The sequence below is a fragment of the Oncorhynchus nerka genome, unplaced genomic scaffold (assembly GCF_034236695.1).
Source record: "Oncorhynchus nerka isolate Pitt River unplaced genomic scaffold, Oner_Uvic_2.0 unplaced_scaffold_761, whole genome shotgun sequence".
In the NCBI taxonomy this organism is placed as follows: domain Eukaryota; kingdom Metazoa; phylum Chordata; class Actinopteri; order Salmoniformes; family Salmonidae; genus Oncorhynchus; species Oncorhynchus nerka.
Genome location: NW_027040453.1, coordinates 317,386 through 334,682, shown reverse-complemented (window position 1 = coordinate 334,682; position 17,297 = coordinate 317,386). Strand labels below are relative to the sequence as shown.

At 40.6% G+C, this 17,297-nt stretch overlaps 1 protein-coding gene across 1 annotated transcript; it reads right to left on the bottom strand.

Moving 5' to 3' along the window:
* Window positions 1–1,580: 1,580 nt before the first annotated feature.
* Window positions 1,581–10,029, bottom strand: LOC135571112 (NACHT, LRR and PYD domains-containing protein 3-like). Its single transcript, XM_065016917.1, has 8 exons — window positions 9,905–10,029; window positions 9,493–9,577; window positions 9,131–9,359; window positions 6,960–8,751; window positions 6,500–6,673; window positions 3,444–3,617; window positions 3,208–3,254; window positions 1,581–2,826 (listed from the first exon to the last, which is right to left on the bottom strand). The coding sequence occupies exons 1-8, from the start codon at window positions 9,970–9,972 to the stop codon at window positions 2,297–2,299; spliced, it is 3,099 nt and encodes a 1,032-aa protein (XP_064872989.1). The 5' UTR covers window positions 9,973–10,029; the 3' UTR covers window positions 1,581–2,296.
* Window positions 10,030–17,297: the final 7,268 nt, after the last annotated feature.

The window sequence follows — 17,297 nt, the reverse complement described above, 5'->3', positions numbered from 1 at the left end:
CAGATAGAACTGGGATAGAAGCTGTTCTAGAACCTGTGGTCCAGAAACTGATTTAACAGGCAGATAGAACTGGGATAGAAGCTGTTCTAGAACCTGTGATCCAGAAACTGATTTAACAGGCAGATAGAACTGGGATAGAAGCTGTTCTAGAACCTGTGGTCCAGAAACTGATTTAACAGGCAGATAGAACTGGGATAGAAGCTGTTCTAGAACCTGTGGTCCAGAAACTGATTTAACAGGCAGATAGAACTGGGATAGAAGCTGTTCTAGAACCTGTGGTCCAGAAACTGATTTAACAGGCAGATAGAACTGGGATAGAAGCTGTTCTAGAACCTGTGGTCCAGAAACTGATTTAACAGGCAGATAGAACTGGGATAGAAGCTGTTCTAGAACCTGTGGTCCAGAAACTGATTTAAAAGGCAAATAGAACTGGGATAGAAGCTGTTCTAGAACATGGGATCCAGTGTGTGTGTATATGTGTGTGTCCAGTGTGAATGTGTGTGTACAGTGTGTGTGTGTCCAGTGTGTGTGTCCAGTGTGTGTGTCCAGTGTGTGTGTGTGTGTGTGTGTGTGTGTGTGTGTGTGTGTGTGTGTCCAGTGCGTCCAGTGCGTGTTTGTGTATGTCCACTCTGTGTGTGTGTGTGTTATGCCTTAAAGATAGAAGGGCCCATTGGTGAAAATGTTTGTGTGTCCAGTGTAAGTGTGTGTGTCCAGTGTGTGTTTGTGTGTGCGGTGTGAGTGTGTGTCCTGTGTGTGTGTTCAGTGTGTGAGTGTGTGGACAGTGTCAGTGTGTGTGTGTGTGTGTGTGTGTGTGTGTGTGTGTGTGTGTGTGTGTGTGTGTGTGTGTGTGTGTGTGTGTGTGTGTGTGTGTGTGTGTGTGTGTGTGTGTGTGTGTGTGTGTGTGTGTGTGTGTGTGTCACTGAGTCGCCATCATCATAATCCGAATGTGTCAAGTTATTATTTACTGAAACTGTTGTTTGTCCAGTGTATGTTTGGATAGAGGGATATATAGGTGAATGTGATCAGGTGGGTCAGTGTGTGTGTGTGTTTGTCCAGTTTGTGTGTGTCTAACCATGTATCATTACATCCTATCTAACCATGTATCATTACTGTTGTTCCTGTCTAACCATGTATCATTACTGTTGTTCCTATCTAACCATGTATCATTACTGTTGTTCCTGTCTAACCATGTATCATTACTGTTGTTCCTGTCTAACCATGTATCATTACATCCTATCTAACCATGTATCATTACTGTTGTTCCTATCTAACCATGTATCATTACTGTTGTTCCTGTCTAACCATGTATCATTACTGTTGTTCCTGTCTAACCATGTATCATTACTGTTGTTCCTGTCTAACCATGTATCATTACTGTTTGTTACGGATACAGTTATCCTGTGTGTGTGTGTATCCTGTGTGTTTCTTTTCTCTCCTTCTCCCCTCACAGGTGAAAATCATCACTCCCCAATCAGTCAACAATCAATCATCAATCAGAAGACACACCTCCGCCTACTTCTTATCCTATCACAGTTCCTTCCCCATGGTTTAAAAACCCCATCATTTGTTTGTTCTGGAGCAATCTCTAGCTCAATCTCTCTGTAAATGCCATGTTTGTAGGTCTCTGTGTTTCACTCTCGCTTTGTGTCTTAACCTCTCTTTTGTTTAAGCACCTCCATAGCACTTTGTCATCACCTGTGAGTATTGTTTTTGGTTATGGTGTTTGTTTGCTGGTGGGAAAAGGGGAAACCAAGACCAGTCGCCCATGGGCATACACTACCCGTAGGTGAACTTTGTTAAATACACTAGTTAGAACTGGGCGGACCACCAACTGTATTTTTGGTTAGTTACTTAGCTGTTGTTAAAGTAGGCTAGTCTAGCTTAGGGGTGTTTTTGAATACTTATTGTTTCTTTCCTTGGGTCCAGCTCAGCCCCTTTTCCTGCTCCCCCCCATTACCGTGTGTTTATAAATAAACCTAGAGTTTGACGGTAGATTTCTGTTGTCGTGGTTATTTCGTTCACACTTTTACTTTGTCACAATAATAGTTTGCATGAGTTATGTTACGGGTCTCATTACCATCCCCCCCTAGACTGTCGGGCCAAAAGGGATTCGTAACACAAAGCAAGAAACACAGAACCGCACCAAAGCTGCTATCAACAACAACATAGTACCAACTCTGTTAGCAACAACCAACATGATATAACCCTCAGCCATTAGCCTCCTCTCAGCAAAGAACTTTCTCTCAGCAATGATCTTTCTCTCAGCAATGTGTGTCTTTGTCCAGTGTGTGGGTTATTATTTCAGGGACACTGAGGAGTCAACATCATCAACCCAAAACCCTGGATAGAGGGGCTCAGTGAATGTGGAGGTGAATGTGATCAGGTGGGTCAGTGTGTAAGAGGAGGCTCTATAAAAGGACAGAGTGCCGGCTGGCCAGTCCAGATACACTCCTACTCTGTGGGAGCTGGAGGGGGGGACGTCTATGGTAGTGGGTTTATTATTGTGCCTGGCAGTGTAACTGTTGTCAGAGCAGAACAGACTCCAGGACTTGTCATTGTATCCAAGCCAGCAGTCATCACCCCTTCCTCTGCTGTTGATTCCTTTATATGTCACTCCTATATCAGCCCCTCTCCCACTCCACTCTACCTCCCAGTAACAGCGCCCAGTCAGACCCTCTCTACACAGCACCTGTTCCCAGTCCTTAAATCTCTCTGGGTGATCAGGATACGGCTGCTTCTCTCTCCTCCGTGTCACCTTTCTGTTCTCCTCAGACAGAGAGAGGCGTCTGTTTACTGTGTTTAGGTCCAGTGTGAGATCACAGACATCTGATGGATGAAACCAGACACAATATTAGAAATCATCATCATTCACATTAGAATGTTAACTCACTTTTCACTAATTAATTTAATGTAGATGTTTCTAGGTATCAAAAGGAGAAGTTAAGGTAACCTGAGACTTGTTGAATGAACATATGTTAAACTGTATGGTAATATAAAACACACTTATTCCCATTAATTGCACGCACACACACACACACACACACACTGTCAAAGCAACTCTTTGTAAACTTTGGTGTCCCTGATTTCTGCTTCTGTAGAACTACAGCTGATATTTAATATGACCAAGTCAGTAATGATGGTGGTCTTTGACTGAACTTGAATTAAGACTTATTCTTAGTCATATTCTTCACAGCAGTCAACACTCACATTTTCTAAGTCCAGGTTTCATTCTGTTCTCTCCACCATGTTCCACACTGTAGCGGTAAGCAGAAGAACAGACATTCATTGAGGGATACACCTGAACTCACACACACACACACACAATCACACACACACACATACACACACAAACGTTGTCCAAGAGGTGGTCAGAATGTTTGTCTTAACTAGCCTGATAAGTCCAACATGTCTGATATGAACATTGACATAAACCCTCTACATACTTGAGTTTCTCCAGTCTGCAGTGTGGATCCTCCAGTCCAGCAGAGAGCAGTCTGACTCCTGAGTCTCCTGGGTGATTGTAGCTCAGGTCCAGCTCTCTCAGGTGTGAGGGGTTTGACCTCAGAGCAGAGACCAGAGAAGCACAGCCTTCCTCTGTGACTAGACAGCCTGACAGCCTGTAAAGAGTCAAATCATTTTAAAATCACACTGATATTCTTTGGTGGTGAAAATAGTGGCAGTATATTTATCTATCTATTTAGACAGTGAGGTATCAGATTTAGATTGTATTGAGTATACAGTCCACACCATATCTATTTAGACAGTGAGGTATCAGATTTAGATTGTATTGAGTATACAGTCCACACCATATCTATTTAGACAGTGAGGTATCAGATTTAGATTGTATTGAGTATACAGTCCACACCATATCTATTTAGACAGTGAGGTATCAGATTTAGATTGTATTGAGTATACAGTCCACACCATATCTATTTAGACAGTGAGGAATCAGATATAGATTGTATTGAGTATACAGTCCACACCATATCTATTTAGACAGTGAAGTATCAGATTTAGATTGTATTGAGTATACAGTCCACACCATATCTATTTAGACAGTGAGGTATCAGATTTAGATTGTATTGAGTAAACAGTCCACACCATATCTATTTAGACAGTGAGGTATCAGATTTAGATTGTATTGAGTAAACAGTCCACACCATATCTATTTAGACAGTGAGGTATCAGATTTAGATTGTATTGAGTAAACAGTCAACACCATATCTATTTTAACAGTGAAGCTAACATTTTAAATGTGGCTCTATACTCCAACATTTTGGATTTCAGATCAAATGTTTCATGTGAGGTGACAGTTTATAATGTCACCTTTTATTTGAGGGTGTTTTAATACGTACAGTGTAAGTCAGAAGTTTACATACACCTTAGCCAAATACTTTTAAACTCAATTTTTACAATTCCTGACATTTAATCCTAGTTAAAATTCCCTGTCTTAGGTCAGTTAGGATCACCACTTTATTTTAAGAATGTGAAATGTCAGAATAATAGTAGAGAAAATTATTTCTTTCAGCTTTTATTTCTTTCATCACATTCCCAGTGGGTCAGAAGTTTACATACTCAATTAGTATTTGGTAGCATTGCCTTTAAATTGTTTAACTTGGGTCAAATGTTTCAGGTAGCCTTCCACAAGCTTCCCACAATAAGTTGGGTGAATTTTGGCCCATTCCTCCTGACAGAGCTGGTGTAACTGAGTCAAGTTTGTAGGTCTCCTTGCTCACACATGCTTTTTTTCAGTTCTGCCCTCAAATTTTCTGTGGGATTGAGGTCAGGGCTTTGTGATGGCCACTCCAATACATTGACTTTGTTGTCCTTAAGCCATTTTGCCACAACTTTGGACGTATGCTTGGGGTCATTGTCCAAAACATGCTAACCTCTCACCATTACCAATTACAGAGACTACAACAAAACATGCTAACCTCTCACCATTACCAATAACAGAGGCTACAACAAAACATACTAACCTCTCACCATTACCAATAACAGAGGCTACAACAAAACATGCTAACCTCTCACCATTACCAATAAGAGGCTACAACAAAACATACTAACCTCTCACAATTACCAATAACAGAGGCTACAACAAAACATGCTAACCTCTCACCATTACCAATAACAGAGACTACAACAAAACATGCTAACCTCTCACCATTACCAATAACAGAGGCTACAACAAAACATGCTAACCTCTCACCATTACCAATAACAGAGGCTACAACAAAACATACTAACCTCTCACAATTACCAATAACAGAGGCTACAACAAAACATGCTAACCTCTCACCATTACCAATAACAGACTACAACAAAACATGCTAACCTCTCACCATTACCAATAACAGAGGCTACAACAAAACATGCTAACCTCTCACCATTACCAATAACAGAGGCTACAACAAAACATACTAACCTCTCACAATTACCAATAACAGAGGCTACAACAAAACATGCTAACCTCTCACCATTACCAATAACAGAGACTACAACAAAACATGCTAACCTCTCACCATTACCAATAACAGAGACTACAACAAAACATACTAACCTCTCACCATTACCAATAACAGAGGCTACAACAAAACATGCTAACCTCTCACCATTACCAATAACAGAGGCTACAACAAAACATGCTAACCTCTCACCATAACCAATAACAGAGGCTACAACAAAACATGATAACCTCTCACCATTACCAATACCAGAGACGACAACAAAACATACTAACCTCTCACCATTACCAATAACAGAGGCTACAACAAAACACGCTAACCTCTCACCATCACCAATAACAGAGGGGGTTTGTACCTCTGTAACTTTCTCATTCATTCATTATTGTTCATAATCATGGTAACATCCACATGAATGTAGAAGTGTTCAGAAACATCTTCTATTCTTACTGACAATACAAGTGAAGTGACTCCAAAATGACAGGACATTATTCACCATCCAGTTTTTATTAGGAAAAACATCCAAAACACAACCAAGACAAACTGCTAATTAATTCAACAAGTTAGTAGAATCACAAGCTTGATGTAATCACTGCAGGCATGGAATATGGGACCAAATACTAAACGTATGACTACTTTAATAAACTATAAGTGAATGTTTCAGAGTAATTACGACTTTTTCAAATGGGAGAACTACATGCATAAAGTGCTTTCATATCTGATAATACTGACCTCAGAGTCTCCAGTTTACAGTGGGGATTCTCCAGTACAGCAGAGAGCAGCTTCACTCCTGAATCCTTCAGGTCATTGTTCCTCAGATCCAGCTCTCTCAGGTGTGAGGGGTTTGACCTCAGAGCTGAGACCAGAGAAGCACAGCCTTCCTCTGTGACTCGACAGCCTGACAGCCTGCAAAGAGTCAAATCATATTAAAATCACACTGATATTATTTGGTGGTGAAAATAGTGACAGTATATTTGGGAGAACTACACACATAAAGTGCTTTCATATTTGATAATAATATATCTGATAATACTGACCTCAGAGTCTCCAGTTTACAGTGGGGATTCTCCAGTACAGCAGAGAGCAGCTTCACTCCTGAATCCTTCAGGTCATTGTTACTCAGGTCCAGCTCTCTCAGGTGTGAGGGGTTTGACCTCAGAGCAGAGACCAGAGAAGCACAGCCTTCCTCTGTGACTCCACAGTCTGACAGCCTGACAAAGAGATCATCATGACTTCACAAACACACTGTTCATTTAACACCAGTAGTGTAGAAGGACAATGGCAGATGCATTTGGTTTATTTTCCCAAACAACATATAGATTCATCTTCCGTTTCCTAGAATTGTATGGTCATATTGTTATACTAATGTGAAAATCAAAGAATTTATTCAATATGTTTTTCAATATAAAATTATATACATATTATAATACATATTTTTCTCTAAACTGAATATTTCTTCCTGATGATTAGTTCTGATATGTCATTTTATTTACTCACAGAACAGCTCTGGAGGCTTTGACCACTGGCAGCAGCCTCAGAAGACCTTCCTCTGATCTGGAGTATTTCTTCAGGTCAAAAACATCCAGCTCCTTTTCTGAAGTTAGCAACACAAAGACCAGAGCTGACCACTGTGCAGGTGACAGTTGATCTTCTGAGAGACTTCCTGATCTCAGGTAGCTTTGGATCTCCTCCACTAGAGAATGGTCATTCAGTTCATTCAGACAGTGGAACAGATTGATGCTCCTCTCTGGAGAGGGATTCTCCCTGATCTTCTCCTTGATGTACTTGACTGTTTCTTCATGGCTCTGTGAGCTGCTTCTTGTCTTTGTCAGTAGACCTCGTAAGTGCTTCTGATTGGACTCCAGTGAGAGGCCCAGTAGAAAGCGGAGGAAAAGGTCCAGGTTTCCCGTCTCACTTTGTAAGGCTTTATCCACAGCACTCTTGTAGAAAGTAACTTTACGCCTTTGTCTGATCCTCACAGAAAAGTTCCTGGACTTTGTTTGCAGTTTGTCCATGAGATTCTCATTGTTGTTGATGAATGAGAGGAACACATATACAGCAGCCAGAAACTCCTGAATGCTCAGATGAACAAAGCAGAACACCTTGTCCTGGTACAGCCCACATTCCTCTTTAAAGAGCTGTGTGCACAATCCTGAGTACACTGAGGCTTCGTTGACATCAATGCCAGCCTCTTTCAGGTCTTCTTCATAGAAAATCAGATTGCCTTTCACAAGCTGTTGAAAAGCCAGTTTTCCCAGTGACAGAATGCTCTCTTTATTCCAGTGTGGACCTGTCTCTTCTTTCCCAAGATACTTTTCATTCTTCTGTTTGGTATGAAACACCACAAGGTGTGTGTACATCTCAGTCAGAGTCTTGGGCATCTCTTCTCTCTTATGTTTCAGCATGTGTTCAAGGACTATTGCAGAAATCCAACAGAAGACTGGAATGTGGCACATGATGTGGAGGCTCCTTGATGTCTTTATGTGTGAGATGATTCTGCTGGCCAGGTCCTCATCACTGAATCTCTTCCTGAAGTACTCCTCCTTCTGTGGGTCATTGAACCCTCGTACCTCTGTCACCTGGTCAACACACCCTGAAGGGATCTTATTGGCTGCTGCAGGTCGGGTAGTTATCCAGAGGAGAGCAGAGGGAAGCAGATTTCCCTTGATGAGATTTGTCAGCAGAACATCCACTGAGGTTGACTCTGTGACGTCCCAACAGATCTTGTTCTTCTGGAAGTCTAGGGGCAGTCGGCACTCATCCAGACCATCAAAGATGAACAGAACTTTGTACTTGTTGTAGTTGGAGATTCTTGATTGTTTGGTTTCCATTGAGAAGTGATTAAGAAGTTCAATGAAAGTGTGTTTGTCCTCTTTCATCAAATTCAGCTCCCGAAAAGGGAATGAAAATACAAATTGGACATCCTGATTTGCTTTTCCTTCAGCCCAGTCCAGAATGAACTTCTGCACAGAGACTGTTTTTCCAATGCCAGCGACTCCCTTTGTCAGCACAGTTCTGATAGGTTTGTCTTGTCCAGTTAAGGGTTTGAAGATGTCGTTACATTTGATTGCAGTCTCTGGTCTTGCTTGTTTCCTGGTTGTGGTCTCAATCTGTCTCAGCTCATGTTCATTATTGACCTCTCCTGTTCCACCCTCTGTGATGTAGAGCTCTGTGTAGATCTTATTGAGGAGTGTTGGGTTTCCTTGTTTAGCGATCCCCTCAAATACACATTGAAACTTCTTCTTTAGATTAGATTTGAGTTCACGTTGGCAAATCACAGCAAGCTCATCTGAATCTAGAAATAACACAGAGGATATTAATATTACGTCTGTTTTAATACCTACAGTATTGAAGGACTATTATAAAGTTTTAAATTATAATAATTTATTATCTTAACTGACTGTATAAATGTATGAATGATTTCATAATGCATTACAGACTGGTGTGACTGATTATATTATTATTGATATTATTGATGGTGTTATTAACGTTGTCTCTCTCTTAATTAATCACCAAAAACACATCCCTGCTGCTACTTGATGAGGTCACTAGGTGTTGTGTTAAGGCTGCTACAATATCATTGAGTTACACAGCTACTTTAGCTGTACTTTAGCTACAGCTTTTAAATGTTATAAAACATCATTCAACATGAGGCAGACAGATCTTACATTTCTCCAGTGTGTCAGCAAGCTCCTTCTGGTTCATTTTCCTCAGGATGTGCAGTGTGATCTTCAGAGCCCCCTCTCTGGCACTGCTCTCCTGCTGCTCATCTTCAGGGTCCACCACTTCCTTATCCTGCTTCTGACTCTCAAAGCCTTCTGGGAGTTCTGGACTAAGAATCCTCTTGAACATCTTCAGCTCGTTCTTCACAAATATCATAATTTTCTCTTCAAGCAACTGAAATAAATCAAGTAAATAAATAAGTTAAGCAAGAGACTAAATGCTTTCTCATTAACACATTAATGAATGATTGACAGATCAACTTTACTTGAGGTAAACAAAAACAAATGTATATAACAGGACCACGTACACTGAATATGGAGGCCAGGTCTGTTTGATGACTCTGGGAAGACTGACCACTGAGAATCTCTGACTCTGATCTCTCCTGTTGGTTTCTGTGGACAAAACATGAGATTACATCTCCTCATCCAGGGAGTACACACACACACACACACACACACGCACACGCACACACACACACACACACACACACACACACACACACACACACACACACACACACACACACACACACACACACACACACATACACACAGGGAATGTTGTGTTTGTTTAATATTGTTTTAGGACTATGAAAATGGACAAAATGATAGGCCTATGGATTATGAAAACAACAACAATAAATGGGAAAATGGGAGAGGAGAAATGACTAGAGACAGTGTTGTTTAACTCACTGACCAGGACCCATGAGTTCTTCTTACCTTTGTTCAGTAGAAAAGTCTCCCTCTCTAAACCGTATAGGAGGTTCCATAGACTTGTCGCTCTTCATGGACACACAGCTGGGTACAGGGGAGGCTGGTCTCTCCTGCTGGATTGGACTTCAACACAACAGAGACAAACATTACAAATCTAATCTATTCTGAACTCAGATGGGGCAACATAAGAAGAGTTTCATTCCAAAACGCAATATCTCACTTTTCGGAAATGTTCGTAAATGAGCTTTTTATTGATTAAAGGAATTAGGAAAGAGATTGGTGTGTTTTATCACTATCTAATCATGGCATGGGGTTGTTCACTATCTAATCATGGCATGGGGTTGTTCACTATCTAATCATGGGGTTGTTCACTATCTAATCATGGGGTTGTTCACTATCTAATCATGGCATGGGGTTGTTCACTATCTAATCATGGGGTTGTTCACTGTCTAATCATGGGGTTGTTCACTATCTAATCATGGGGTTGTTCACAATCTAATCATGGGGTTGTTCACTATCTAATCATGGGGTTGTTCACTATCTAATCATGGCATGGGGTTGTTCACTATCTAATCACGGCATGGGGTTGTTCACTATCTAATAATGGCATGGGTTGTTCACTATCTAATCATGGCATGGGGTTGTTCACTATCTAATCATGGGGTTGTTCACTATCTAATCATGGCATGGGGTTGTTCACTATCTAATCATGGGGTTGTTCACTGTCTAATCATGGGGTTGTTCACTATCTAATCATGGGGTTGTTGTTCACTATCTAATCATGGGGTTGTTCACTATCTAATCATGGCATGGGGTTGTTCACTATCTAATCATGGGGTTGTTCACTATCTAATCATGGCATGGGGTTGTTAACTATCTAATCATGGGGTTGTTCACTATCTAATCATGGGGTTGTTCACTATCTAATCATGGGGTTGTTCACTATCTAATCATGGGGTTGTTCACTATCTAATCATGTCATGGGGTTGTTAACTATCTAATCATGGGGTTGTTCACTATCTAATCATGGGGTTGTTCACTATCTAATCATGGGGTTGTTCACTATCTAATCACGGCATGGGGTTGTTCACTATCTAATCATGGGGTTGTTCACTATCTAATCAACTATCTAATCATGGGGTTGTTCACTATCTAATCATGGCATGGGGTTGTTCACTATCTAATAATGGCATGGGTTGTTCACTATCTAATCATGGCATGGGGTTGTTCACTATCTAATCATGGGGTTGTTCACTATCTAATCATGGCATGGGGTTGTTCACTATCTAATCATGGGGTTGTTCACTATCTAATCATGGGGTTGTTCACTATCTAATCATGGGGTTGTTCACTATCTAATCATGGCATGGGGTTGTTCACTATCTAATCATGGGGTTGTTCATCTAATCATGGCATGGGGTTGTTCACTATCTAATCATGGGGTTGTTCACTATCTAATCATGGCATGGGGTTGTTAACTATCTAATCATGGGGTTGTTCACTATCTAATCATGGGGTTGTTCACTATCTAATCATGGGGTTGTTCACTATCTAATCATGGGGTTGTTCACTATCTAATCATGGGGTTGTTCACTATCTAATCACGGCATGGGGTTGTTCACTATCTAATCATGGGGTTGTTCACTATCTAATCATGGCATGGGGTTGTTCACTATCTAATCATGGGGTTGTTCACTATCTAATCATGGCATGGGGTTGTTCACTATCTAATCATGGGGTTGTTCACTATCTAATCATGGGGTTGTTCACTATCTAATCATGGGGTTGTTCACTATCTAATCATGGCATGGGGTTGTTCACTATCTAATCATGGGATTGTTCACTATCTAATTATGGGGTTGTTCACTATCTAATCATGGGGTTGTTCACTATCTAATCATGGGGTTGTTCACTATCTAATCATGGGGTTGTTCAATATCTAATCATGGGGTTGTTCACTATCTAATCATGGGGTTGTTCACTATCTAATCACGGGGTTGTTCACTATCTAATCATTGGGTTGTTCACTATCTAATCATGGGGTTGTTCACTATCTAATCATGGGGTTGTTCACTATCTAATCATGGGGTTGTTCACTATCTATTCATGGCATGGGGTTGTTCACTATCTAATCAAGGGGTTGTTCACTATCTAATCATTGTGTTGTTCACTATCTAATCATGGCATGGGGTTGTTCACTATCTAATCATGGGGTTGTTCACTATCTAATCACGGCATGGGGTTGTTCACTATCTAATCATGACATGGGGTTGTTCACTATCTAATCATGGGGTTGTTCACTATCTAATCATGGCATGGGGTTGTTCACTATCTAATCATGGGGTTGTTCACTATCTAATCACGGCATGGGGTTGTTCACTATCTAATCATGGCATGGGGTTGTTCACTATCTAATCATGGGGTTGTTCACTATCTAATCATGACATGGGGTTGTTCACTATCTAATCATGGGGTTGTTCACTATCTAATCATGGGGTTGTTCACTATCTAATCATGGGGTTGTTCACTATCTAATCATGGGGTTGTTCACTATCTAATCATGGGGTTGTTCACTATCTAATCACGGCATGGGGTTGTTCACTATCTAATCATGGGGTTGTTCACTATCTAATCATGGCATGGGGTTGTTCACTATCTAATCATGGGGTTGTTCACTATCTTATCATGGGGTTGTTCACTATCTAATCATGGGGTTGTTCACTATCTAATCATGGGGTTGTTCACTATCTAATCATGGGATTGTTCACTATCTAATCATGGGGGTGTTCACTATCTAATCATGGGGTTGTTCACTATCTAATCATGGGGGTGTTCACTATATAATCATGGGGTTGTTCACTATCTAATCATGGCATGGGGTTGTTCACTATCTAATCATGGCATGGGGTTGTTAACTATCTAATAATGGCATGGGTTGTTCACTATCTAATCATGGCATGGGGTTGTTCACTATCTAATAATGGCATGGGTTGTTCACTATCTAATCATGACATGGGGTTGTTCACTATCTAATCATGGCATGGGGTTGTTAACTATCTAATCACGGCATGGGGTTGTTCACTATCTAATAATGGCATGGGTTGTTCACTATCTAATCATGGCATGGGGTTGTTCACTATCTAATCATGGGGTTGTTCACTATCTAATCATGGCATGGGGTTGTTCACTATCTAATCATGGGGTTGTTCACTGTCTAATCATGGGGTTGTTCACTATCTAATCATGGGGTTGTTCACTATCTAATCATGGGGTTGTTCACTATCTAATCATGGGGTTGTTCACTATCTAATCATGGCATGGGGTTGTTCACTATCTAATCATGGGGTTGTTCACTATCTAATCATGGCATGGGGTTGTTAACTATCTAATCATGGGGTTGTTCACTATCTAATCACTGCATGGGGTTGTTCACTATCTAATCATGGGGTTGTTCACTATCTAATCATGGGGTTGTTCACTATCTAATCATGGCATGGGGTTGTTCACTATCTAATCATGGGGTTGTTCATTATCTAATCATGGCATGGGGTTGTTCACTATCTAATCATGGGGTTGTTCACTATCTAATCATGGCATGGGGTTGTTCACTATCTAATCATGGGGTTGTTCACTATCTAATCATGGGGTTGTTCACTATCTAATCATGGGGTTGTTCACTATCTAATCATGGCATGGGGTTGTTCACTATCTAATCATGGGATTGTTCACTATCTAATTATGGGGTTGTTCACTATCTAATCATGGGGTTGTTCACTATCTAATCATGGGGTTGTTCACTATCTAATCATGTTGTTCACTATCTAATCATGGGGTTGTTCACTATCTAATCATGGGGTTGTTCACTATCTAATCATGGGGTTGTTCACTATCTAATCATGGGGTTGTTCACTATCTAATCATGGGGTTGTTCACTATCTAATCATGGCATGGGGTTGTTCACTATCTAATCATGGGGTTGTTCACTATCTAATCATGGCATGGGGTTGTTAACTATCTAATCATGGGGTTGTTCACTATCTAATCACGGCATGGGGTTGTTCACTATCTAATCATGGGGTTGTTCACTATCTAATCATGGGGTTGTTCACTATCTAATCATGGCATGGGGTTGTTCACTATCTAATCATGGGGTTGTTCACTATCTAATCATGGGGGGTTGTTCACTATCTATTCATGGCATGGGGTTGTTCACTATCTAATCAAGGGGTTGTTCACTATCTAATCATTGTGTTGTTCACTATCTAATCATGGCATGGGGTTGTTCACTATCTAATCATGGGGTTGTTCACTATCTAATCATGGCATGGGGTTGTTAACTATCTAATCATGGGGTTGTTCACTATCTAATCATGGGGTTGTTCACTATCTAATCATGGGGTTGTTCACTATCTAATCATGGGGTTGTTCACTATCTAATCATGTCATGGGGTTGTTAACTATCTAATCATGGGGTTGTTCACTATCTAATCATGGGGTTGTTCACTATCTAATCATGGGGTTGTTCACTATCTAATCATGGGGTTGTTCACTATCTAATCATGGGGTTGTTCACTATCTAATCATGGGGTTGTTCACTATCTAATCATGGCATGGGGTTGTTCACTATCTAATCATGGGGTTGTTCACTATCTAATCATGGCATGGGGTTGTTCACTATCTAATCATGGGGTTGTTCACTATCTAATCATCTAATCATGGGGTTGTTCACTATCTAATCATGGGGTTGTTCACTATCTAATCATGGGGTTGTTCACTATCTAATCATGGCATGGGGTTGTTCACTATCTAATCATGGGGTTGTTCACTATCTAATCATGGCATGGGGTTGTTAACTATCTAATCATGGGGTTGTTCACTATCTAATCACGGCATGGGGTTGTTCACTATCTAATCATGGGGTTGTTCACTATCTAATCATGGGGTTGTTCACTATCTAATCATGGCATGGGGTTGTTCACTATCTAATCATGGGGTTGTTCACTATCTAATCATGGCATGGGGTTGTTCACTATCTAATCATGGGGTTGTTCACTATCTAATCATACTATCTAATCATGGGGTTGTTCACTATCTAATCATGGGGTTGTTCACTATCTAATCATGGCATGGGGTTGTTAACTATCTAATCATGGGGTTTGTTCACTATCTAATCATGGGGTTGTTCACTATCTAATCATGGGGTTGTTCACTATCTAATCATGGGGTTGTTCACTATCTAATCATGGGGTTGTTCACTATCTAATCATGGCATGGGGTTGTTCACTATCTAATCATGGGGTTGTTCACTATCTAATCATGGCATGGGGTTGTTCACTATCTAATCATGGGGTTGTTCACTATCTAATCTAATCTAATCATGGGGTTGTTCACTATCTAATCATGGGGTTGTTCACTATCTAATCATGGCTTGGGGTTGTTCACTATCTAATCATGGGATTGTTCACTATCTAATCATGGGGTTGTTCACTATCTAATCATGGGGTTGTTCACTATCTAATCATGGGGTTGTTCACTATCTAATCATGGGGTTGTTCACTATCTAATCATGGGGGTTGTTCACTATCTAATCATGGGGGGTTGTTCACTATCTAATCATGGGGTTGTTCACTATCTAATCATGGCATGGGGTTGTTCACTATCTAATCATGGGGTTGTTCACTATCTAATCACGGCATGGGGTTGTTCATCTAATCATGGCATGGGGTTGTTCACTATCTAATCATGGGGTTGTTCACTATCTAATCATGACATGGGGTTGTTCACTATCTAATCATGGGGTTGTTCACTATCTAATCATGGGGTTGTTCACTATCTAATCATGGGGTTGTTCACTATCTAATCATGGGGTTGTTCACTATCTAATCATGGCATGGGGTTGTTCACTATCTAATCATGGGGTTGTTCACTATCTAATCATGGCATGGGGTTGTTCACTATCTAATCATGGGGTTGTTCACTATCTAATCATGGGGTTGTTCACTATCTAATCATGGGGTTGTTCACTATCTAATCATGGGGTTGTTCATATCTTATCATGGGGTTGTTCACTATCTAATCATGGGGTTGTTCACTATCTAATCATGGGGTTGTTCACTATCTAATCATGGGGTTGTTCATATCTAATCATGGGGTTGTTCACTATCTAATCATGGGGTTGTTCACTATCTAATCATGGGGGTGTTCATGGGGTTGTTCACTATCTAATCATGGCATGGGGTTGTTCACTATCTAATCATGGGGTTGTTCACTATCTAATCATGGCATGGGGTTGTTCATCTATCTAATCAATCATGGGGTTGTTCACTATCTAATCATGACATGGGGTTGTTCACTATCTAATCATGGGGTTGTTCACTATCTAATCATGGGGTTGTTCATCTAATCATGGGGTTGTTCACATCTAATCATGGGGTTGTTCACTATCTAATCATGGCATGGGGTTGTTCACTATCTAATCATGGCATGGGGTTGTTCACTATCTAATCATGGGGTTGTTCACTATCTAATCATGACATGGGTTGTTCACTATCTAATCATGGGGTTGTTCACTATCTAATCATGGGGTTGTTCACTATCTAATCATGGGGTTGTTCACTTCTAATCATGGGGTTGTTCACTATCTAATCACGGCATGGGGTTGTTCACTATCTAATCATGGGGTTGTTCACTATCTAATCATGGCATGGGGTTGTTCACTATCTAATCACGGCATGTGGTTGTTCACTATCTAATCATGGGGTTGTTCACTATCTAATCATGTCATGGGGTTGTTCACTATCTAATCATGGGGTTGTTCACTATCTTATCATGGGGTTGTTCACTATCTAATCATGGGGTTGTTCACTATCTAATCATGGGGTTGTTCACTATCTAATCATGGGATTGTTCACTATCTAATCATGGGGGTGTTCACTATCTAATCATGGGGTTGTTCACTATCTAATCATGGGGGTGTTCACTATATAATCATGGGGTTGTTCACTATCTAATCATGGCATGGGGTTGTTCACTATCTAATCATGGCATGGGGTTGTTAACTATCTAATAATGGCATGGGTTGTTCACTATCTAATCATGGCATGGGGTTGTTCACTATCTAATAATGGCATGGGTTGTTCACTATCTAATCATGACATGGGGTTGTTCACTATCTAATCATGGCATGGGGTTGTTAACTATCTAATCACGGCATGGGGTTGTTCACTATCTAATAATGGCATGGGTTGTTCACTATCTAATCATGGCATGGGGTTGTTCACTATCTAATCATGGGGTTGTTCACTATCTAATCATGGCATGGGGTTGTTCACTATCTAATCATGGGGTTGTTCACTGTCTAATCATGGGGTTGTTCACTATCTAATCATGGGGTTGTTCA

Coding starts and splice junctions, on each gene's coding strand:
- LOC135571112 (XM_065016917.1), bottom strand. CDS start 9,972: ATGAAGAGCGACAAGTCTATGGAACCTCCTATACGGTTTAGAGAGGGA. Junction 9,360..9,492: donor ACCTGGCCTCCATATTCAGT/GTACGTGGTCCT, acceptor GATTTATTTCAG/TTGCTTGAAGAGAAAATTAT. Junction 8,752..9,130: donor TGCTGACACACTGGAGAAAT/GTAAGATCTGTC, acceptor TTCTAGATTCAG/ATGAGCTTGCTGTGATTTGC.